Source organism: Drosophila santomea, chromosome 3R (assembly GCF_016746245.2).
Source record: "Drosophila santomea strain STO CAGO 1482 chromosome 3R, Prin_Dsan_1.1, whole genome shotgun sequence".
Classification (NCBI taxonomy): domain Eukaryota; kingdom Metazoa; phylum Arthropoda; class Insecta; order Diptera; family Drosophilidae; genus Drosophila; species Drosophila santomea.
Window position 1 is genome coordinate 4,127,299 of NC_053019.2, and position 25,542 is coordinate 4,152,840.

At 39.7% G+C, this 25,542-nt stretch overlaps 2 protein-coding genes across 2 annotated transcripts in view; one reads left to right on the forward strand and one right to left on the reverse strand.

The window, feature by feature from the left end:
* The window catches only part of LOC120452143 (IDLSRF-like peptide), a 38,942-nt gene that overhangs the window by 731 nt on the left and 12,669 nt on the right, over nt 1–25,542 (forward strand). Inside the window, exon 2 of the mRNA XM_039636233.1 lies at nt 2,192–2,949. Coding sequence (XP_039492167.1) covers nt 2,760–2,949 — 190 coding nt within the window. The 5' untranslated portion in view covers nt 2,192–2,759. The remainder of the gene's footprint in view (nt 1–2,191; nt 2,950–25,542) is intronic.
* On the reverse strand, nt 10,640–12,093 carry LOC120452142. Its single transcript, XM_039636232.2, has one exon. The coding sequence runs from the start codon at nt 11,945–11,947 to the stop codon at nt 10,793–10,795; it is 1,155 nt and encodes a 384-aa protein (XP_039492166.1). The 5' UTR covers nt 11,948–12,093; the 3' UTR covers nt 10,640–10,792.

Consider the following 25,542-nt stretch of genomic DNA (forward strand, 5'->3'; position numbering starts at 1 on the left):
GCTGCGAAATTCTGGCACATTTCTGTTTGAGTGTCCACAGTAAATTATGCAAATTAATGTTTGTTTGTGATTTGGTCGCTCTTTTTGGTGTTTTGCTTTAGGCCGAAGTGGTCAGGAAAAAGTTAGTGTTTTAGTGTTATGTTAACTTTTTCGGGCGGCTCTGGCTTTTATTCATGTTTGTGGAAATTAAGTGCAAAGAAAAGTTTATTTTCCGCCGTCTTTAATTTTTCTTTTATGCATATCATAACATTTTTATTGGGAGCTTACTTAATTAGTAATAATATTTCCGAGACAAAAGAAAAATGCTCTTCCAACACAGTTACTTTTCAATAATATTTACTATTTACAATAACTTCATTATACGCTGTTTTTTTTATTTTGATAAATTCTAATGTACGGAAATCATAAATTTGGAGTTGTCACAGCATAAAAAAAGTTTTGTCCCTGCTTTAAAACAATTTCGTTTAGGTTTTATCTTAAATTTAAATCTTTCCTATCCAGTAATTCTTTTTTCTAAAGTATTTTAACAATACAATCCTTAACAAATGCCTTTTCACACTTAACCTAATGCCCTTTTTACCTTTACCTCCATAGCATTTCATTCGAGCAATTTACGCCGAATTATTTGGCCATTTGGCGCCCTGGCCATAATTTACTTTACTTTTCCTGCTGCTCTCCTTACTGCGGATATCCTCTGGCCTTCTCTCTTTGTCTGTGAGTCTCTGGTGGCTTTTATTTACTATTTGGCTAACGTGTCTTTAGAGCCAAATGCTCGCCGATTCTACCAGTAAAGTGCCCCAGAATTTGTGCGTGTTTTTGGAGCCACTGTCGCAGTCTGCGTTTTCAGATGCTTATTAAATCGGTGGAGCCAAGACAGAAGTTCCATTTTCAGTCTATTAAAGAATTTTATGTCCTTCGTTTTTGTGTTTATTTCCTTAGCTAGTGGACTGAGTGTAGTTTATGTCTTCCTGGGAATTGTCAAAAGATTTTACGGCTTAATTCCCTGGTGGCTGATGATCAACCAAAAAGTTCAAATTCCTGGCTGTGAAAATTTCCTGTGGCATTTTTTTAAAAGCATAAAATGAAAGGCAATCTAAACTTTATAGTTTGGCATAGCAGAAACTTTTTTATTGCGTTGAAAAGAGCTGAGTTTTTGACACCAAACTTATCACTCAGCCAAGCCGAGCTCAGTGGAATTACTAATTTGGGTAAATATTTTGTTAATTATTCAATGCCCAGGGCTATTCTCAAAACTGCAGATTCCAGCTGTGAAAAAGACTAATTAAAAAGCTTGGCCTGACCGACACTTTTTCATTCTGTCTTTTAATTTTCCCTTTTCAAAACTCGTAGCCAAGGTTTCGTTTGTCGATGAGGACGGGTGTATTTTGCCCTGTCCATTTTTGATTGCCCCAAAAAGCATGCCGGAAAGTTACGGCACTTTTTCACTTCTTCAACTTTTGCTTACACAAAGAAGAGAACAAAACCGGTAGGGCTAACTTGGCTATAATTAAAGGTTCGCCACTGTCTGGCCCTTTTTTGCTTCTACTTTTTTCGACTGCCATTTCACATTTTGGTTACACGCGGCGTATGTGTTTTGGGTGCTCGAGAGAGTCATTAAGAGTCGCTCGAGTGTGTGAGTGCTGAAAATCCATCTAAAAATTATACGAAAAGGGTTGTTCAACTTTGTATCCTCTGCAGCTTCCGAAAATAAAACAACCAAGGGAATTCGGGCCAGGAAAAGTTAAAGTTCGTTAAGTTGATTAGAAGGCACTGCGTCAAGTTGTTCTGGCATGTAAATTGCCGCCTGGAGACATCTTCGCATAATCCACAGCACAATTGGTGTCGACTTCTTGGGGGCTCAATTGAGCTTTAGCTTTAAAATTATTTAGACTGTACAAAATTGCAAACCGTGATATCTGATTTATGACATTTATTACAAAGAATCAAAAAAATAAATCTCTGTTGTTAAAACATTTGAACTGTAATGTCAGAGTCATAATAGCGAGTCCTAACGCATCAGAAAAGTAATGAAAAGATGTACAAAAGTCTGAAACTGGAAATGATTTGGCTAGCATTAAATTAAGTTCAAAACCTACTGGCTTCAAACGTAGAAGCAAACTACATTTTAAATTAATTACAATAAATTTACAACTACTAATCAACTTTTCAAATATTTCTCCTATCTTTTCAGTGTAGAAAAATGTAAAAAGTCGACTAAAAACATATATCTATATACACACATATAAGTATTTGTTTGCTGCAAAATTATTTTCAACTATAATTTCAACGAAACGAAAATTAAAACAAACCAACAAACGTAATCGAAATTGACACAAACCAAACGAAAAACAACCAAACGGCTTAAAGCTTGCATGTAGTCCACAATTCCAAGTAGTAAACGATAAGGCAACTATATAGAATTGAACGCAATAGGGAATCGGAAAGAAGTTGCAGCTAATTTCTGGTTCGTATAACTCCATTAGAAGGCGATTAGCATATTGAAGGACGAGCGAAGGAAGTGGCGGGTAACCCGCTACAGTGGCTGAAGTGCCAACGATAATTCAATCAAAGGGCTGGAAAAAGTTTCCCGGAAAACTGCTTCTAAACGAAGAAGAAAACGAAACTGTAAAACTTCATCAAAACAATCGGATAAAGTGGAAAACGTGTGCGTGCGCGTGTGAAAAACTTTTATCATCAGGCCGAGGGTCTTAATTTCCACACTTTACAAGTTCCGCCAGCCAGCGGTATACTACAGCGGAATGTCCTTCTTGGCCATGGACCACCATCATCATCATCAGCCGCGTCAGCACCACAATCATCATCGCCACCTCACCATGTGGCCGTCATTCGCCGTCTGTCTGCTCCTCCTGCAGACCACCACCACCACCATGGCCATCGATTTGAGCCGTTTGTACGGGCACATGGCCAACCCCATCGTGAAGCGGAGCGGTAAGTAATCGACCGCAGCGCCGGCATTTTCCATATATTGGGAGCTCATTAGGGGAGCGCACCTGGCGTATACTCAATTTCCGAAATCGAAACTTCCTTGCTCACCATATTCGTTTTCGGGTTTTTGCTTAAGCCCATTTCCATTCACAGATCGGCCTTCACTCACTGTGTTCTTTGTGGCTCCAGCTATTTTTCTTTTCTGGCTTTTCTCTTAGTTTCCCCTGCTCCAGTTTACTTATTACCCTACTCAGCCTGCAAGACCCACAAAAAAATGGGTATCCGCAATTTTTCATTTATTTTATTTTAATTTAATTTCCTTTTTTTATTTGCACTATTTCAGCTGGCAGGTGAGCTGCATAATTAATGTGCACGTACTTTTTATTTATGTTTTTTTCAGTTTTCTCTGCTGTTTTACGGATTTTCCATTCGCGTGTTATGGTGGCCACTGATGGAAATCTTTGGCTTTCCGTTTAAAGTTTATGTAAATGATTTTTATTATTTTAAGCAGTTGGAAGTTTTTTCTACTCTGGGTTTTTCCGCGCCTCCATTCGTGCTGGAATTTTCTCTGCTTTTTTCCAATGCATTTTAAAGTGTTTAATTAAGCCCCGTAGGCGTTTGTTGATTTGTGGCATTTGAAGCTTGTCAGAAATATTGCCAACCCTAATTAAATTATTCATTTGATGCGTTGTGAGCCCTCTAACCAAATAAGTAATTAACTCCAGTCAGGACAATAAATTGGGGAACAAGTGAATTCCCAGCTTAATTTGCGGCATTTTGGTTTCGGGCCACGAATAGACTTCAATTAGTTAGTTGCTCAATCGGTCATTAATTGCCGCCTGTCGCATAGCCATTTCATGAATATGTAAAGCAATTTTATTTTAGTATACTTATTTCTGCGCTACACCAAAAATAAAATGGTAAAATTTACCATTTTAGGTTTTCTTAATTCCTTGCATTCGACATTTTGGCAGCTTCATGTGCTGATCTGATGAGGGAACACAATTTCCTCGATTCCTTTTACTCACAGAACGTCAGTTTCAGTAACTACACTTTTAAAAGTCTCGGAAAAAACACTTACAACTCTTGAGAATCAGGAACCTGTCAACCGCAAAGTGGCCACGAGTCCATGAACAAACCAATGGCTTAGTTTGAAGAAAAATAAACTACTTAAACTATTCAAAAATTTGGAGCAACCTGAGTATTATAACTATGTATCTTATTTATATTCAATTTGATTTTTTGTTTCCTTTAAATTTACCCAAAATAAACATTATCGAAATCGCATGCTACTTCTATATCAGCATTAAATACATTTATTTCTTTACTTAACTCGCTTGCATAATATCAGCTCTAAAGACGGAATCATTAACTAGAAAAACGTTAGCCAATTTGTCGCAACTTCCCCTTTTGCAATTTCTATGAGAAAACTAACTTTGCAGGGCAGTGTAATAATTTTAGTTTTTCCTGCCAGTGACAACATATTTTATGCTGCAATTTCCCGCAGAAAAGAACTCGCTGCATTTCCACGGCGCTTGTTATCCCGCTGGCTGCCTTTACTGAAAATTGGCTTCTTGGTTTTGGGTTTTTGGCGATAAGGGTTTGGTTTTGGGGTTGGCTTGGGTTTATTTATCGGGCTAGCTTTTCTGCTCCGGTGTTCTGGCTTTGTGACGAACGAAAACGAGCGTGGGTCGCCTGACAGGTTGTGGCATTGTGTGCTGGTCGTAATTTTTTGGTCAGCTGCCCTGCCGTACAATTCTGGGCCAGTTAATAAATGTGCCACGGACAGGATTCGGCGAGTGCTGGAAAGCACTCTGGAATTCAGCGCTCAGTGACAACTTGAAAGGGGCTGCGTCACTTCCTTTTCCTTTTCATCATGACAGCATTCATTACTTCTGATTGTTGCATGGTTTTTCGCTTTCAGTGCCGACATTCGGCTAAAACACACATTGTTAATTGGATGCACTTTGGCCAAGCACTGCGTTTAATAATTACATTTTGAAAATCAATCTTTTAAATATCAATTTATTAATATTATTTATATTTATTAATATTTATTAATATTATATTTATTTTTTTAATGCTTTACAGATGTTTTGATAACCTTGCGTTACACAAAACTTGTCTTGTTTCCTTCCAAATAAAAGCTTTCATTTCATCAAATTGAAGCAGTTGTATTGATTGGCATTTCCCAAACAAATACATTAAATTAGGCTTTCTAGCTCCGCTCCATTTAACTTAAGTACGACGTTTTTGCATAGTAAGCTACCATTTTCTTCCGTTTAAATATTCATTTAGTAGCTTAGCCTAGAGTATCATAAATATTAAGCGAATAATTCAATTAGTTTTACGAGCGCACTCTGTACAGTCAGTCCCGAGGCATAAATTATGCAATATTTGATTTGTCTTGGCTAATGTGTTTGTTCGAAGGAGTCGCACAAAAATCGTGGCAGTTGGCTGGGGAGTTCACTCTGCTTTTCCCAGCTGCCCGATGTATGTGGTGACTTAAACGGCAACAAATGGCAAACAAAACGTACCATTCTGGCTGGCACTCGCCGAAGCGTGCCCCACATGCAAATATCCTGTTCCACAAAAATACGATTTCGAGGCAAAGCAACTGCAACCAGCGGAAAAGCAGCGAATGCAGAGTTCTGAGGACTGAGCACTGAGCCAACTGACGGACATATTGGCTTACAAAACAGTTCGTGGACTTGGCCATTTCCACTTACGTGATGGCTCGAATTGCAGCTGGCGCAAAATGGAATTTCCATAAAAGCAAAGCCGCAAAACAGCAAGCGCAACCAAGTCCAAAATCAACAGAGCGCTCAGGCAAAAGCTGAAACGTGATTACGCCGCGCATTATGGCCAACTACGTTTGGCATTCAAAAGTTGCAGCCAACTAGACTCCAGTTAGCATTAACTTGCTCTCCAAAAAGCATTTAGGCCAAAACGGCAGCCATGCTCTTGAACCTGAAAGTCTTTGAATAATTTTATTAGCAACTTTTGGCCCCGACTTTTGGACCGTGTTTCCTAATTAATTCTCTTGGTCGAGTATTTTGCGTGGTCTCTAGGGGTTTTCGGGCTTAGTCGGGAGATATGAAACTCGAGCTGATGGTTTTAATGGGGTTTTTGCAGCGGATTTTAATTGTAACGAAAAGGGTTGAATAGGCTATAACAATGGAACTAGCACAATAAACATTTGGTTAATTATACCCGTTACTCGTAGAGTAAAAGGGTATACTAGATTCGTTGAAAAGTATGTAACAGGCAGAAGGAAGCGTTTCCGACCATATAAAGTATATAAAGTATAAAGCCGAGTCGATCTGGCCATGTCCGTCTGTCCGTCCGTCTGTCCGTCTGTCCGTCCGTATGAACGTCGAGATCTCAGGAACTACAAAAGCTAGAAAGTTGAGATTAAGCATACAGACTCCAGGGACATAGAAGCAGCGCAAGTTTGTCGATTCATGTTGCCACGCCCACTCTAACGCCCACTTGTCTTGTAATTTTCTATCGATTTACCAAAAAACTTTTTGCCACGCCCACTCTAACGCCCTCAAACCGCCCAAAGCTGCTACGCCCACACTTTTGAAAAATGTTTTGATATTTTGTCATTTTTATATTGGTCTTGTAAATTTCTATCGATTTGCCAAAAAACTTTCTGCCACGCCCACTATAACGCCTACAAACCGCCAAAAACTGCGTTTAAGACTCTCCTTCTCTCTTCCACTATCTGAGTAACGGGTATCAGATAGTCGGGGAACTCGACTATAGCGTTCTCTCTTGTTTTACCTTAAAATTTAATATAAATGTGCCATCGTCACGAGTTTTGTATGTATTTAAGAAGGTTTTTGTTTGATCTCATGTTATTTACGACCAATAGTAGTAGTAGTGTTGCTGGCAAAGCGTGTACCAGTATTTATCTTCGTTGAAAATCACTGCACAAATGTCAGAAGTGTTTTAATTGAAAACAGTGGATTGCCAAACACCACGATCAAAGCGTATCACAGAAAAAATGGATTCAATGTGCATTTTTTTTGCGCCCTGGTTCCTTAAGTTCCCATTTCAGAGAGACTTAAGGCATAAGAATAATTTTTAAAGTTTGAAACACAAAACTCAACAATCTTGTAAAACCAATTGTTTCGATATTTCAGTACAGGTGTCGAACAATTTTTAAGTTCCTCTGCGGCATAAAAGCAAAGCAAAGTCATAAAGTCCTGCTGCCAAACGAAAATATTTATTGTTATTGCCATTGCTAGTTTGTTGCTACTGGCATAAATAATAAATTCTGAGAGAAAGTGGAACAATATATTAACAAAATAATGTTTAAAAGCGTGGACCAGAACAGGACAATTCTCCAGTAATTTACAAAAGCCATAAATTTGGTGCCGAAAGGTACGCAATCGGAAGATGATATGGATGATTGTATGCGATAAATAAACTTATGGTGACAGTTTAATTATGCTCAATTGCCCGGACTTATATCGCGGCCCTAGAGTTTGTAAACTCGGCCACTGATATGCAAATCTATGAATATTTAGTAGATGTGCGTATGCAAATTGAGTGATTTCATGGGTGCTCGAGCAGGGTCGCGTATACGCCGCGTTGCCCATGGACACCGATCAATCCACACTTTGTCCCCATTAACTCGGTAAACTGTCAACTGGTTTACCGAATATAGCCCAACAAATGGTTGATTGTCTTTTAGTGAAATTGGTTGTGACAATGTGGAAAGGTCGTTAAGAAGTCTGTGGCGAAAATTACATTTCATTTTGATACGACAATTATGTCGCGCATATTTCACAAGGGTAGAGTTTCAGTGGCCAACGAACAGGAATTTAAGTTACGCCTTGTCCTTCGCCTCAATCGATTGCAATTGATTTTCACTCGTTAAATGTGCACTTAAACACGATACCCCAGATTATCAATTTGTTCATAAAAATGTTTACGGTTTTTGTCCCGCCTTAAAGTCTTTTTTACCCCAGACGCAGATGCAGACGCAGACGCCCCGAGTCATAACTAAGTATATTTTCCTTCGAATTTCATTTTTTATTTTATGGCATAATATTATTTTACGATCGAAGTTTTGCTCACTCGCGCCTTAGAAATATCTGCTTTATATGTTGTCAATTTTTACGGCCAAGTCTGCCGGGTAAAAGTGTTTTTCTTCCTTTTCCCGGCGTTCATTGTTGCCTCATTTATTATTTATTTGCTGCGCACTAAAAGTTTGCCATGCCAAGGCGAAGCACAGAAAACCTAGCCGTGTAATATGCATAAAAGAAAAGGAGGAGACCTCGAACCAGGACATTTTAGCAGCGTTACTCATACGCCGCGTTGGCTATATAAATAGAACCATTCAGCTAGGCGAAAAACACCACTTTTTCATTAACAAAAGTGTCGTCGTGGGGAAATAGAGGCTAGAATGGTTGAGCAGCAATTGCCTTATTGATTTTTCTGCACAGAAAAGGCCAAGTTGAGATACGTTCTTGAACTTGAGGGCCCTTATATAATAAGCAAAACTATTTCCACACTGTTGCCCAAGTTAAATTGCACCACAACCATTTCTAATAAATGGCTAAATTTATTTGCAAATCCGCAGGCTGCTGAGTTGGCAGCTGCTTAGCTAGCATACTTACACATTTATGGCCAATGCCACGTCAAGATATTATTCGAAATGGCAAATGCACAATACAATAATGCAATTTGCAGCGAGGAAAGCACACTCACATTGCCACATCGCCACAAATGGAAATCCGTTGGCCGCAGATGAAGGGACGAAAGATAACCACAGATGCAGACGACTGAAGAGCTTTTCCAGTGAAAATCCACTTGTGACTGGCGCATTTCTTCGACTCTGGCCCAGAAGTCTTAGGCCACATCTCAGTTTTGCATATCCAATTTAGCTGGGGAGTGCCATTTGAGGTATACATATATCTGTATCTGTATCTGTTGACTGGGAAATGGCAACACCGGAGCCAGGTGCTGCCTGCGATTTCAATATTTTGTATTTGAGCACTTTGCCCATCCGACAGCCAACCACAGTTTTCCCAAATTGATTTGCTTATAGGGGCAGCAGGGCGGCAGACCGGCACATTTGCGCGAGTTTCCAGTCATTTTCACAATTTTCACTCATGTGCAAAGTATGCATAACATCTGCCCTTTACCTGAACATTTCGTGGCATGTGTGAGAAATTAACCTGGCTACACTTGTGACACAAACTAATGCAAAATGAAATTTCGCTTTTCTTTAATTAAGTTCCTGGGGGGTAAAATGAAACTTGGTCTGACACTTCAAACTTTCACCTTATCACAAAAACTTGTAATTAGTTAAAAAGCCTTTTGATTACATTGCAATGGGTCTTACGGTTATTGCTAAAATTTCTAAACAAAGTCTGATAATTAATTTTCCAGACTTGCCGTTTATATCTCAACTGAATTTCATTAGACAAATATCCATTTAACCCAATGGCCTCAAAGATCTGGTTATGACCTGTGTGAAACACTTTCTTGTTCGGCTTTTCGAGGCACTATAACTGAATTGGTATTTCGGTCTGTTAAATAATTCAATAGCCAGATATTGTCCGTTTGCCTAGAACTGGAAAATATAATAATTAGCCCCCAATTATTTATTACCTGACCCAGGCCACAAAGCATGTTTAAATTTATTTCCAATTTGATGCGGTCGGCCGGCTTAAATGTTCATTGCTTTATGGGTTTCATTGAATTTCTGCGGTTAAACGATGGAGGCACTTGCTTACACAACTCTCATTCGGTTTCAAATCAACATGAAAAATGGAAAACTTTTTACCCGGAACATGCCGACATGGTTGGCCAAAAGTGTGCGTTTCGTACGGTTCGAGTGTGAAAATTGAGTGAAGTGCACATAAACAAAAGGGAAAGTTTTCATGCATTTGCAATGCGAAAAGTTTATCCAGGGAAGTTCAAGGCAGCAGCCGTCATGACCATGGTCAACCTTTCAGCATTTTTCACTTTTCTCCACTTTTCAGGTGTGAGAAATAGCTGCCTGTGGGCTGCCTGAACGCTTTTCCACATTTTCAATTTTCCAGCTCACAGAGAGGTGTTTGTAGGGGGGTTGCTGAGCCGTAAGTGCTGTGATGAAGTGCGCCCGAGTTATCGTCGGGACGAGCTGCTGCAAAAGCCAGATTAAATGTATTTTCCATTACTGTTGCATGCTACTTTCGGCCAAAGTTGACACAGACACCGAGACAGCTCACAGCTCACAGCTCTTCTCAGCCGTTCAGTTTTCCAAGTGGCCAATAGTGTGAGTGGGCCAAATGGATGCGGCTGAGTTGGTTCGAGCTAGGTGTGTGTCGCCTGAAAGCAAACTCAATTTTCCGCCTTAATATTTGGCAGTTGATGGGCCTAGTTGCTCACGTCCTCTTATTTGCGAACCATTAGATTGCGTAATTAAGAAGTTGTATCGTTTTCTTACCTTTAAAAGTGAAGTCAGTTGAACTTTAGATTTAGTTTAAGTTAAAACCCAATATAAAAAAATTTTAGCTACCAGAAAACCTGCTTTTGGCCAACCCACTTTTTGTGAAAGCGTTCATTTTTAATTAACATGCATCATCAACACAAATTTGTGTAGGTGCTTACTTTTAGTATTTTTGAAAGGCTGTTAATCCCTTAATAATACCATCTTGAAGAGGAACGCAAAATAATCAGAAGTCGGTGCTTACAGAAAGTACAGAAACTTGCTTGAATACAACTTTAATGTCAAACGGTTATTGCAAATATGCTGTCATTGAAAATTTGGAGAACTGCTTTCCTCAAGAGTGAAGCCAAATTTAGTAAACTAACAAGCGCCGATTCGCAGGATTCTTCAAGTTTAGGACTCGCCCTCAGGCTCGGTGAACGAAGGCTGTTTGGTGGCCAGTGGTGAACCGTTGGCCGCGTTCCCGTCATCCGGATTATTGGGAACCGTTTTGCCGCCAAGGGCAAGGAGAGCATCCGGCGACATCTCCTGGCCCGCTTCCTCCTCCTCGCCTTCGCCCTCATCGAGTAGTTTTTCCTCAGGCTCCGGCGGCAGCCAGCAGGTTCCCTTGACCAGGCGGTCCTCGATCTCGGCGATCTCGTTCTTGTAGTACTGATTGAAGTCCGGTCGCTCCCATATGCTCTTGACCCACTGCAAGTTGAAGTCCATTTTGGTGCAGCAGCAGAATTTGCGCGACTTGTGGCACTTGGGGCACTTGGTCGGCTGGCGAGCAGGATGTGTGTACTGCTGCTTCTGCTTTTTCTTGCAACAATATGGACACACGTGCTTGGGCTTCTTTTTGGTGGAGGTGCAGGGAGTCGGTTCCTTGGCATAGACCAGATGACCCCGCTTCTTGGCGCAGAAACAGCAGTTGCAATCATCGCCCTCCGGCTGCCTCTTGCGCGTCTGCATGCGATCGTAGAACTTCTTGAAGGCTATCTTGATCTTGGCCTCGTAGGCCAGCTGCTCGCTGCAGGAGAGACCATCGAAACGGGCATAGGATTCGGCAGACTTCCTGGCTGCATGGACCCAGACACACTCATCATTGTACGAGGGTCTGCCCTGCTCATCGTAGGTCAAGTCCTGTTTTGGCTCGTAGTAGAAGGCCTTAAATCCCCTCTTGATAATGGCGTAAGCCAAGTGGGCCTCCACCTTGTTCATCAGCGACTTCTTCCCCAGCTCGTGGAACAAATCCTCCTTTCTCAGCCGTTTCTTGGGCGTGGTATCTATGCAATAGCACACCTGATCGTAGTGCAAGAAGGCATATGTGATTATATCCACAGTTGACTTCGCTTTGCACTCGTGCAGTCCACAGATAATCATCACCTGGGCCAAGGTGTTGGCCAGGTCCAGGACATTTTCCAGGAAAATCGAGGAGGCATTCACTTCACCCAGGCACTTGCACTGAGTGTGCTGATCGATGATTCCCAAAGGAGCATGCCTCTGGCACTCCTTGTGCTGGCAATTATTCCGGCACCGGAAATCGGGCATCGCATGATGGGCCTGCATCGCGAATCGGTCTTACCTCTTTTTTTATGCTGTCTGCTACTCCTTGCAGCATGTACAATTTTCGAATTTTTACCTAAAGGTTTTTTGTAGCTAGTTAATAAAACGAGATAAGCCAAATGAATGTGTAAGGGCGACTGTTCGCCTGACAGCATTTTAAAAGATCAATTGCTGCTAGATTGCGAGTTTTTCTCTTTTAGTTAACCAAAAAAGTAATATTTAAATTTATTTTCTTGGACATTTCCATATTTATAATGTACAAATGAATAATAAAACAAGAGAGAACGCTATAGTCGAGTTCCCCGACTATCTGATACCCGTTACACAGATAGTGGAAGTGCGAAGGAGAGTCTTCGTTAGAGTGGGCGTGGTAAAAAGTTTTTTAACAAATCGATAGAAATTTACAAGACCAATACAGAAATGAAAAAATATTTAATCATTTTTCAAAAGTGTGGGCGTGGCAGTTTTGTGCGGTTTGTGGACGTTAGAGTGGGCGTGGTAGCATGATTCGGCAAAATTGCGCTGCGTCTATGTCTCTGGAGTCTGTATGCCTAATCTCAACTTTATAGCTTTTGTAGTTCCCGAGACCTCGACGTTCATACGGACAGACAGAGGGACAGACGGACGGACATGGCCAAATCGACTCGGCTATTGATCCTGATCAAGAATATATATACTTTATATTGTCGGAAACGCTTCCTTCTGCCTGTTACATACTTTTCAACGAATCTAGTATACCCTTTTACTCTACGAGTAACGGGTATAATTATTGTACTAAACTAATCCAAGCTCGCAATAAATTTTAATTTTTAAGAGACCATGACAATCAAATCCTGCTCCGTTTTTCAAAGAATACAATATTTAAATTTAAATTATGAAAACCTAGTACATTTTCTGATAGTTACAAAAGCATAATATGACCTCTTATAAAAATATACACTTTTATTTGAAAATTGTTTCGTATTTTTAAGGTATTAAGACATACAGCATTTTATAAAACCAAGGTTTTCTTGTGCTTCTATTCCCAAAACAAACATGAGTGTCAGTTGGCAAGGCAAAGCCTCAGGATTTTCTTCAAATTTGGTTACTTCCTTGGCTCTTCGTGTTGTCGGGGCCAAGCGGCATTTGATACGGCATAGATTGTTTGAGTTGTGTTTTCGTTTGTTTGCCCATTCCTTGTAGACACGTATAAGTTTCGATGGGTCAAATATTTGTAAAGCCAACAGTGGAAATTTTCAGGGAGTCGCCAAGTAGACGGCGCGACATTTCATTTCTCTTTTTGCGGCCTTCGTAATGGATGTCCTTTTTTTTTGGGCAGGATACATTCGTAATTGTTGATGACGGCATTGAGTCAGTTTATGATTCATTGGGGAGTGGGAAATGCGTCTGGCAGTGGCATAAATAAAATACGACACCCTGAGCTCGTTCCCAGGGGAAACGTCAGCGCAAATACATCAAAGAATTTATTAGACAAGCTTTGCCATATCCGTTTCCTGTTGACAAATGCCACGGGACCCGAAAAGTCATCTTATAATATTTATTCTAATAGAAAAGGCGAAAGGAAAAAATTGCTGACGAATGTAAATCTCCATTTGCTCAACGTCCTTCCAAGTTGACCCCTTGGAAACCATGGAAGTTGTTGTACCTCAACGTTTTGGCCATAAGTGTAAGAATGCTGGCTTAAATCGCAGAGCATAAAAGCCCCATAATCTGTCGCAGGCAAAAAAGGGAGAAAAGTCGTAACAACTTTGTTAAACTCATAATGAAAAAGCAGCGCGATGCGGGCCTGAAGATGAGCGATTTCAATCCACATCCTTCGGGCTTTTGTTTCTTTTCCCTTTAAGCTGAAATGCAACTACGTAACTCATAAAACTTGAGCAATCGCGCATAAATCTTTGCCAGACAAAATGGCCAACTGTTGTTGCCCAGGCCTTATCGGCCGGATTTCGTTAGCCGGCAATGTTTCTTGGAAAAATGGAAAGGCACCCCACAAGAAATTTATATTCGTTTCTCTAACAATAAAAGTTGACAGCATGGAACTGACACGTGGCCATGGTCAGGTGGCAATAGGAGTACCTGTCTGCCGGATAAAGTTACAAACGAAACCATTTTTCTGAACAGAAATAAAATACCTTTGGCCACTGTTCTATGCACAGCAAATGGCACCAAATGGCACGAAATACATCTGTAGAGATTTATACAACAAATCAAATTATAGAAAATCCGATCAGTCACTCTCATATCCCAATTTATATATTTAATATACATTTAAAATAAATATATATAATATATATAGATAAGAGAATATTCTAGCCATTTTAATAGTAATAATTATTAAGCTCTGCTTAAGTTGTTGCAAAACAAAATTTGTGTGGCACATTTTTAAAACTGTTTTAATATGATTCATATTTTTTTTCACATATCCTAAAGTAAGGATTAAAAACACACTTTGATGTGTCACACGTTGTTTGCCAAGATGATAAATAGTGGTTTTTAACCAATTTATAGACGGCGTACACTCTGTTGAACTTTTCCGCAGGGCTGGTCCCTAAATAATCCAGCAAACGAAGCTTTTCATATCTTGCAGCTTTAAAAATATCAATCATCTGAATTTCGGGACCATCCAGATATAAGCCAAGCTAACCCACATTTATAACCCGCTTAGACTGTGGCACGTACCTAAAATTAGTGCCTGCTCGCCACAAATACACACTCGCCCGTAACGTCCACGTCATTCGCATAAAACCCTTTAATGGTTATGCAGGCACCAATTACCATTAAAACGGACAGCCTCGCCTGAAATGTATACATGCACAACCCGATCACATATAAAAAACGCTGCTGAAAAAAGTAGCGAAAATCAATATATATGTATGCCGTTTGAAGGACTCGAAAACGCAGCTGAGATTGAAAAATCCTCGAAACGGTGTGCGCGAATCGTTTTTTAGCTAAGCGACTGCTATGATTTCCTGCTTTTTGTATCAGCTACTTGGCGTCGGTGAACGTGCCATGATTTATAATACTCTGTGATGGGGATTCACTCAACAAGTGAGTAACACGGTTACCGAAAGCTTTGTACAAGGGGGTATTTACAAATAAATAATTTAAGGTTTAATCCTTTAGGAAATCTTACATTTTGTTTCTGGGGAAGGTAAAGTTTTCCTTAATGATTTCATGATTTTATGTTAAAATTAAAAATTTGTTTTGTTTTTTTTATGGTTTAGAGGTAATTTATTTGTATTTAAAAAATAATGTATCACAACTTTGAATTCAATATTGACCTTTACTTCCAGTACATTCATATGTCTTTTACTTGCAATTACTTTAAATACAACTCCCTAAAGGACATCTCCTCTTCGTTTCGAGAGGGCTATATACTGAACTGATTTTTTGCCCTTTTCTGTGTGCACGGCCAAATGGCGGACATAAATCTACAAATGTGATAAATGGTTATAAAGCCAAGCGTAATGTTTATTTAAAATAATGATGATGAGGAGCAGCTGCAGCTGCTTGCCATTACAGCACCTCGCTGCTTTTCGTCCTTGTTTTTATTCGTGTATGTAAATGGCCCCGGACCTTCGATGGCTGCCCAAGTAGAATGTGCCATTGAGGCTCTGAATTTCGTTGGCCTGAGTGAGTGGCTCTTTTTAGCGCGACAGACAGCTGTTAAAGTTCAGCTGTCAATTATTCATAAAATTGCGCATACGTCTGCACTCATTACGCATTCGACGCGAATGCTACTCAGTTTTCATTTCTCCAGCGTTTTGTTTTTTTTTTACGTGGGCTCGGATCGCTTTCATTTCGCTGGTTCGTATTAATTTGATTTATACAGAAACCACAACACGTGCGACGTTGGTCCTTTTTTATTCGGCTGCTTATATTTATTTGTTTTATGGTTAGGCTTTAACATAAATTTGCATAATTGAGCTCCAGACTGCTCCAATCTGAATGTTTAATTTATGCGCTGACTCCATTGAAAACTTTGCGGCTAAGTTGCTATAATTTCACGAAACCGAAAAACTTTTTCATAATTTTTTTGACGGCCTGTTATTATTTTGTCTGTCGGTAGATTTACATAATATGGTTGGTAGTCTGATGAAAATAAGTGGACTGTGGGAACTTCTTTTAGATATGCAAATGCAGCAATAATGCGAGATTTTGGGGGCCTAAAATGAATATAATTAATGCTAACTTAAATAATTTTGGAACGTACCTTGGTTTGAAAGTCTTGTGTGTAGTTCTGAAGTATCGTTTTAACTTAACTAATCACCAACTTCAAGTTAAGCCCCTTGCCCAAAGTAATATCAAATCAATACACTGTTTCGTAACCTCAATAAGCCTCTTTGACAAATTGCTTCAAATGCCGATGGGGGAGGGTTCGGACCTTTGCCCTATCTCCAGTCAATGATCGGACAACAAATTATTTTAGCCCTGTCCCCTAAGGCCAATCAATGTGGTATCATTACAAAGCCATTAAGTTGGCCAATCAAAACCATGCAAAAAGGACCACAGAAAAACACCCACAGAGAAAGCATGACTCAATGAAATTCAATCAGAGTACCAGTCAAATGGCACAATTCCTCGTTTGCAGCAATATGCTGGTCCAATATTGATATGTCCCATTAAATTAGTAACCAATTAAAAAAAGGAAGAAGCCTATCGGCATTCGATAATTGCCTAGTTAATGATCCTAGGCCTCAAACTCCAAGTCCATTTAAGAGAAAGAAAGCCTAATGTTGATTGCCGGGAAAATTAGTAAAAAAGGAAACAGCAGCTCGAAAGGGCCATCGAAGTATTCCTCCTGGAAAGCTAGAATCGTAGGAAATGTCAATATCAGAGCCTTGGTACATTTTGGCCCTTTGATTGATTGATTTGCCTACGAGCCAAATGAATTCATCATCCACATTTGAGTGTATCCCCAGCACAAGCTAATTTATCATCTGAATCAATCGAAGAACGGGCAACGCAATTTGAACAGCTGAGAGCGATGAATTCTCGACGAAACTAATCAAATATGATGGCAGGTTACAAATAGATTTAGCTGGTTTTTCTCCCTTAAATGAGAAAAAGGTTCTAAAGCTAGTTTATGGAGATCTGGAATTGGAAAATAATTCCAATTTATGTATTTAAGCCAACTAAGATCTTAAACAAGCATGTCAATATTATCAGCTTATTTTCCCAGCTTTCATATCTCCGAAAATTCAATTCCGTGTGTCCCAGCTGAACTTTAATCAATTTATATTTTGACATTTTAAAAATGTTCTTCAAATGAATATTTCAGGCGGCCATTAAGGGCTCTAGGTGATTCTTGGAACAGAATTTTGTGTGAGGGCTGGCTCAGTAAATATTTGAAAAAGAATCACGTTCACAAGAAAATTAAAATTTTATTTAAGGAGGAAAATCTTTGCACTGTGACCTTCTACTCGACTTAAGCCGATTTCTAATTAATTGCCGGCTTTCTATTATATTTATATAATTAGATTTATAACAGAATTTATCATATAGCTTTTGCTGTTTATTCTTCTGTATATTGATTCCGTTCTACTGTTGATTATTTCTCGTGCTCTGATGGATTTAAAACTCTTGTTAACGCCCTCGTGTGTTACACACATGTTGAACTTGGCTTAAATCCGCTGTTGCTTCGCCATTTTGGTTTGTCGATTACGTGGTTGGCGCAGCTGGTGGTCCCAAAATCCGAAAAAAAGAAGAACTGGTGGTGGCCAATTTCAGAACGAGTGCCTTACTCTTCGGACTAACTTCAAAGTCACTGCCAAACATGTGGGGCAGAAGCGTTTTAATCTAAATAATTTATAAACTGTTATCTGCGCGCGTTGGGCTTTCGCCTAATGCTTCGCATGTTTTTTCTATTGTTCGCCATGTACGAGGCGAACCCCTGTGGGTGGGCTTCTCCTGCCATCTTGGTGGCGCAACACTCCGGATTGAATTTACATATTTACATCCGGTTGGCAGGAACAAAACCATAAAAACCATATGTGTTCGGGATTATGGCTGTCGCCGCACTGAAGCGTTAAGCTGTGGAAAACGATAGAGGGATAGAGACTTTGTAGCGCCTTATCGCAGACAAGGGATAGATCGGTTTCCCGGGCTTATCGATTAAATGGGTTGTGGTGAACATGTATTTAAAATGAAGTCCACGGCTTATTAGCGATTGATGGCTGAGTGAGGGATGTAATGGATCCTGGTAACACCTGAAGCCCAGATACCCATATACCTCAGCCACGAACCATTCTGCCCGTCTCATCAGCACCCGTCAAAAGCTGTCCCTGTCCTTGGAAAATGGAAGAGCTAGCTGCGACTTGCATTAAATGTCAAAGAATTGTGGAATGGAAGCAGAAGGAGGACCTCATTGCCTTTCCTTCGGCCCACGCTGTTTGTAATTTGCCCATTGAGGCGTGTGATTTCCACCAGGTGAAGGCAGCAAAAAAGTTTAAAAAAGACAAAAAGCGGTAAAAAATAACAAAAATTCGCTTCTGTAACTTTTGTTGCCCTCGGCTCTTTTGTGCAAAAGCCAATATGGCATGAAAAGCACCAAGGAAAATGGCGCAAAAAGTCGACAACGGTAAATTTACTCCAAACGCATAATATTTTTTACGCCCCTGCTCCTCTGAAATACGCGCCCAATAGAATGCTAATCAAAACGAATGTTCCTACCATCTGTCAATTACAGCAACTTGCATACAAAACAGACAACATAAAAGAGCAAACGACTACATTGTACTTCCGTAACGTACCACATATTACGACTAATTTAGAAGAAGCGTTGGTAAACTTGAACTTGGCCAAACACTCGCCATGATTAGGCCCATTAATTTTGTGGCCTGTACGCTAATGTCTTGACATTTCGATGCGAAAGTTTGGGGGACAGCTCTGAACGCAGCTGATCAATTTGATTGAGTGGGAAAAGCTGTCAGTAGCACATTTGTTAGCAAAAAGAGGAATAATTAAATAAGAAGTTTGGAAATTTAGGCTGTTTGCTTACCGTTTTTAGTTTAAGAAACTGTGGCAGGAGAAAGCTTTTAAGAGTTCTGACGGTTTATAAGAGTTCTTACGGCTGAATTCTCTTCTAAGGTCTTGTTTATCTCACAGCCAAGTGTATGTAGTCTTAACCCTTTTTTGGGCTTATCGCAGTTGCTCTTGAACTAACATTTCCTAACATCCCTTTCTAAAATTCTATAACCCCAAAGCAAGCTTGTTTGTTAAAACAAAAATCTTCAAGTTGCGGTGAAAAGTTAAGCGCTTAAATTTACTGAAACCATTTAATTGCATCCCTCTCTTTGTGTGGAGAAAAATGGGGATTAAATGTGAGAATAAGGGCGGAAAACGCAAACTGGAGTCTAAGAACTTGGCTTAAACGCACGACCGACGGCCAACGGGGACCGCATGTCCTGCGTTTGCGTAATTGTCATATTTCTTGGCCACGAGCAACTCAAGTGGTAATTATTTTAGCATTTTTCCAGTGCAACGTGTGGGTGGAATGGGGGCACGAAGTGCAAGGTCCTCGCTCGCAATTAACAAGAGGGAAGGCGAAAATGTGTCAGCCAGGACAAGGCTTGGCAGCAAGACCTTGGTTCTATATTTGGGGCATAACATTTGCATTTGGAAGCCAAGAATTTTATTCAAAAAATTTGTAAAGCAATGGGCCTTTGTCTTTGCGGGCTATATTTATTTATGAGCCCGCTCAATGGGTCAAGGTTTAAGTGTCGCAGAAACCAAACTTTAACTCAGTCAACCCACAAACATCCATGAACAGCCGTAAAATCAAATGGCATTTAAGTGGACCATCAATTTTACAGCTCGCAGATGGCAAGAGTCAATCCTCTACAGTTCTTCTTTTATATCCAAAGTGCGAACTCGGTAATTCAATTACCGTTCCAGCGAAAAAAGAAGCCAAAAGCTGAGAATTGTCACAGTCATTAACACGTGAGTGCATAAACATTAATAATTCCCGGTGTTATTTCCACACCATATCCCGAAAGTGAAAGCACGGAATGGAAGTCAAAGACGGAAGCGGAAATTCCATCAATTTAATGACTTCCCGTCGACGATTTCGCAGCCATTGCCGTTGACATTGGCCATGGGGAATGGCTATTCGCACATCTGGGTCAAGGCTCCACTGTCCACTGACAACTGTAGAATATCGTTACAATCCACAGATTAAGATAGAGTAACACCGACACCCGTATTTATTGCTGCAGCTGGCTTCTGCGCCTCACTGTGGCATTTGATAATTGCCTGCGGCACGACACCAGCACGTAAAGTTGCTGGCCAGGATTTTGATGGCTCTGGAAACCATTCAGTAGGGGGTGTACAGTGATCTGGAATTGAGCTGCTGAGGGCACATATATTTTTCTATTAGTGAATACTGTCCTGCTTAAGTGGAAACCGGACTAAATAAATTACAAGATCATACAGCATTTTATTAGAACCCTTGCCCAAGGGGCACATACCACTAACAATATAAAAATAAGATCTTTGTTTATTTTTATTTAATTGAAGTATCATTTAGACAGTTTATAATTTTTTGGAATAAACTATCCCTTTTATACGAAGTGAATTGAAGTTGATGAATTTTTTTGTAAAAGCCTTATTCTAACTTAAATTCTACACAGAAAACTCATATGCCCCAGTTGCAGTGAGCATACCGTGGTAGTCTTTCATTTTGCAGGGGTGAAAATAAACGGGCAAACAAACATCCAAATAGCGATTAGGATCATGTGAAATGCTTTCGTTCCATTGTCGTAGTAGTGTCAGAGGGGCTTTTATTTCGTTTTCGTTTTGCCAGTTTTGCTCGCTTTTAAATTCAGAGTTTGTCATACGCTTTGTTGGATTCCATTCGCTTGGCATTTGTTTGCACGAAATTATTTTCATTCTGGCTCGTTGGCTCGTTGGGTGCCACGCTGGTAATGCGAACTTTGACTGTTGGCAAATATACATGCGAATATATCTGTCAGATACCGAATACATTCGAACAACTTTCTGTGTGATGAACTCATTTGGGGTATGCGGGAAAGCGGTTCTCCAAACGCCAGCCAAATGACAATTGTTGGCCTGGCATTCAGTTTGATTGCGTGAAGTGCAGCCACAGACTGTCCCGCCCAATTCGGGTATTTCAGACATTTCGCCATTTCAGCGATTCTTGCCATTTTGTGAATATATTTTTGGTCGAGGGGTGTTTCGTTTTTTAGGGACTTTGCCACAACGGGGACAGACAGACAGTCTTTCGTGTATGCTTATTTTAGTTTAATGACGCTGTTCTGTCTGTTCCCATATTCAGCTGGATCCAAAGAGAAATATTATAAAAACTCTGTATTTGACCACATTTTTTCTACACACAAAACTGTTGTTGACAGATTGTTATGCTGTTGAGTTTTTGGCTTAGTCTTTTTCCATAAAGTTTTTAGTTGAATTTATTTTAATAGGAATGTGTATATACATTTTATTCATAATTGATGTGAAAAGGTTATTTGGTCGTTTTTGCTCTGGTATTTATTTAGTTTAGCGTAACAGCATATAAGATAATTGAAATGAATTTACATATTCTGAACTCAAAGGAAATAACTTTAGCAATATTAATTAGCAAAGATTTTTGTGGAAAAATGTAAATAATATTTTATTTAAGCCAGGATGTGCAGAGACGTATGCTCCGAACTGAAATATAATCACAAATTAATTAATTAATTTTAAATATCTTATTCAACGAGTTCATGGCCTTACAGTCGCTCAATTTCTCAATTTCTAATTCATCCCTCCGATTGTTCAAAATAGTCAATTCTCATTAACATCGTTGGTACGCGAAATCTAGCTTCAACCGCACTTAATCAGGTTCCACTTAGCCACGCATGTTCAAGTTACCCGAAAATCAAATTCAGGACCCGAGATTGCGTTTCTCGTAACAAGCTATTTGTGACGGGTTGGGCCATTAAAATGGCGCTTGTGAGGTGAGGTCCTTTGCACCTTAACGATGTGCCCCCATTTCCGCTTCATTTCCCGCCAACAAATTTGCGAAAAAGAAATCAAATTCCGCCCGGACACGCCTAAGCCCTCCAAACGGAACGAATTGCATTAGTTTTCCGCACCCACAGCTATTAGAAAAATGGAGAACGAAAAATCCGTGCTTTTATGATTGCAAGTTTTGCTGCACACACTGATTTTTCCCTGTAAGCGCTTCCACACTTTAACAAAGGTATTTCCGTTATGGAAAGCGCATTTGTTTTTTGCACGCTTACATTCGACATTTTTTGTTTTTATTGGCCAATAATGGTGAAAAGTTTACGGCAGACTTTGGAAGGTCATAAACTGGTTTCCCACCAAGTTTATTCTAGACTGTTGTTCTAAGCGATTTTGATTTTCTGGTTGTATGTTATTTTGGATACATCTCACCACCTTTTCACAGTTTAAAAGAGCTACTGTTCCAACTAATCTTGGTGTAGCTCACCTGCAATTTATTATCTGTGTTACAAGTTTAATATTAATAGGTCTTCGACATTTATATTTCATTCATGACTCGACCACAACCTTGCCGTTTTATATTGACCTCGTTTGAATCCGTTTACTACTTGACATTTCCGAACCTCATTTAAAATTAAAATTAGAAAATGACAGGAAAGTCAAATATGCAACCATTAAGGACTGGTTTTCAGCACATCGCATGTTTTTCAAGTGTGCGAACAATGTCACCTGAGTGCGATTTAATAAAGTAAATGTACGTGCCATGTGACTTGACATCCTTCTTATCCTGCAAATTAATTAGCTTACCCATTACTCACATCACCTTCACCTTATTTCCGATATTTTCCCAGTTGCATTTCGGCTGTACACATGCACAAGTGTTTATGCAGTTGGCTGAGTGCAATTAGCTTAAGCGGACTAATGGATATGGCTTATTAATGATTCAAAATGTAGCTAATTAATGTTTAAATTTGCGGAATTGGAAATGCTCCATGCAAATAGGCTCTAAAGCTTAGTGTGCGACAGTAGGAATATTACATTGGTTTGAAGATTTGAAGATTATCAACATTTGTAAAATAACAATGACAATGATTACAAGAGAACTGTGTTGCTTCTAGAAATACTGCCTAATTTGATATATCGACAACATAATTTAGCATTTTGCTTATCTGTACATGAGTTAGAATTTGACATTTTATTTAATTTGTTTAAATTGTGTGCTTCAATTTTTTTGGTCACACAATGAGATATGATGAGGATGATTCATAATTAGAATAATATTTTCTGTATATACTAACTATTTTATCAACACCTTCGTTATTCCCCACCTTAAGTGGTGAGCGATTTCTTTGTCTTACCAACACCCACTGCTCCCCACCAAACTGCACATTCCTTATTCAATACGTATATTCCGTTGCCATTCGTGGTGGAGCACATTCGCAGGCACTAATGCCAGACCAGAGCCATATCTCACACTCAGTTGGCCCGCAGCGTAAACGTGGCCGTAACCGTAACTGCGGCAAGACAATCGAAGCGATGTCGAGATGCATGTCCTCGAGGGCCGGAATCGGAGGGATATATACATAGGAATGTGTACTCCTGGTGCCACTAATAAATTACGTCAGAGTTCTGTTTTGTGTGTGCGTGGCATTGAATACAAATGTGCTAATTTATAAGGAAAACAATTAGTTCTTCTTGGTGCTGCTGTTGGCCAACTATTGTTTTTGCCGCTGCAAGCAAACTGCTTTTCGCCCAACATAGCTACAAACCAAACACAAACGCCAACAACCAACTTACAGCCAAGGAAAGTAATTTTCATTAGTAAGCTACATACGCTGTTGGCCCAGGGTGTGTGCCATTATTTAGTTGATATTGCGTATACGTCACTCTGTGCCGTTCCCTTTGTTTATTTCCCCACATGCCGTCGTGTATTGCGGTTTGTTTGTCAGTTTGCCATAGTTGCCAGCTTTGACTAGTCACTCTGGGGTTCGCATATGCAAAGCTTAATTATGGCCGGAATATGTTGTGTCTAAAGAAAACCTGGTGCTGGTTGGCCAAAGGAAGTTGGCTAACCGCAAGTTTTCATGGAGAGTAATGAATCACCATGGGGCTAACAGCATAATTGCGTTTTAATCAAAAGTGGTACTTTATTGCTGCACTTATGCTTCACTAAGCGTGTTATACGTAATGCAATTATTAGTTGCCTTTGAAGGTATTTTTAATATTTATCAGATAATTAAAACTAATTAATAACAAAGTGCTAGTAGTAAATAACATTTCAATAAACTTCAAGTTTTTAATCAGTTTTAGATTATAATACATAATTTCAGATATTCAGGAATATAAAAGAGAAATACGTGTCTCTTACAAAACTTTTACCATAACTACGGGCCTTTATTAATGTGCTTGTTAGGTCTTCACATTACAATGGAAACCCACAGTTAAATAAATTTCGTAGTTAAAGCAATTGATTATTCCCATGAAAGGCTACTGTCAGCCAATTAAAGGGAGCCACAAAACTCGCCAGAACTTTTACCATCCCCTTAAAGTGAACTCTTGGTCATAACTGTACCGACATTGTGTCCTGGGCTGTCATGTCGAAGCTTAGACTGAAGATGCCGTTAGACCCAACATTCCCCAACTTCCAAGTACCCAGATATAGACGGATATCGCCCATCGAGCATGAGCAGAATCCACCCCTTAACTGAAACACGCCCAAGCAATTGCGTGGGTCAGGTAAACTGCAATTGGCAGGCGGATGGGCCATAGATGCTATGGTAGCCACAAAGCAGCAGCTGATACAACATGCCCGAGCCAGGAGCAATAACTGTGTAACATTGCGCATACGCCATGCGTGACAACGCCTGCTGCTGCTTGTGGTGCTTCGCAAATTGACACAGGAAAACTCAAATTCTGTTAGCTGGCACGCTGTCTGTGGCTTGGAATTACACTATGTGCCTTTTTCCGATAAGTTTGGAAGCCATTCAATGAATATTGAAAGATTTTTAAGCCCCTTAAAAGAAAATTGAACTGGCTTGTATACTTAGGAGCAATTTTTTTTGGTTTTTCAATTTTTTCAACCTACTTAGGTTGATGTTTAAGTCTTTTGCCACATAACAACATTCACAAAATTTAAAAAAAATAAAAAAAATGTTATATTTATGTGGCTTCCTTGCGAATTTTACTTGACAAAAAGTATGTTGCACATAAAATACAAGCTGCAGAGAACTGCCGTTTTTGTTGCACGGTGTTATTACACATTTTTGTACGTCGATAGTGCCGGAGATTATTCCATAAGGAGAAAGCAACAAAAGCCGAGTGTAAAAATATTCTCTGGTGTCACGTGCAGCGCTTAGCAAAATGTTGAACGAGCTTCTGGATTTTGGCTTTTGGACATTGTCAGACGGAAACAACATTGTGTGCGACCAGAAGCTTTACGCGTCATTTAACTCTGGGTCGCCATGTACGAGTATATGCTCATTAGGTTTATTTTTTATTACTGGCCAGAGAGATGCCATGAGGAGCAGGAAGCTGTGCGTTGACTTAATATTTTTGGCCTTTGTGAAACATCCATTATGTGTGAAGCACTCATTATGTGTGCACCACACTTAGTGCTCACCTCCTTTATA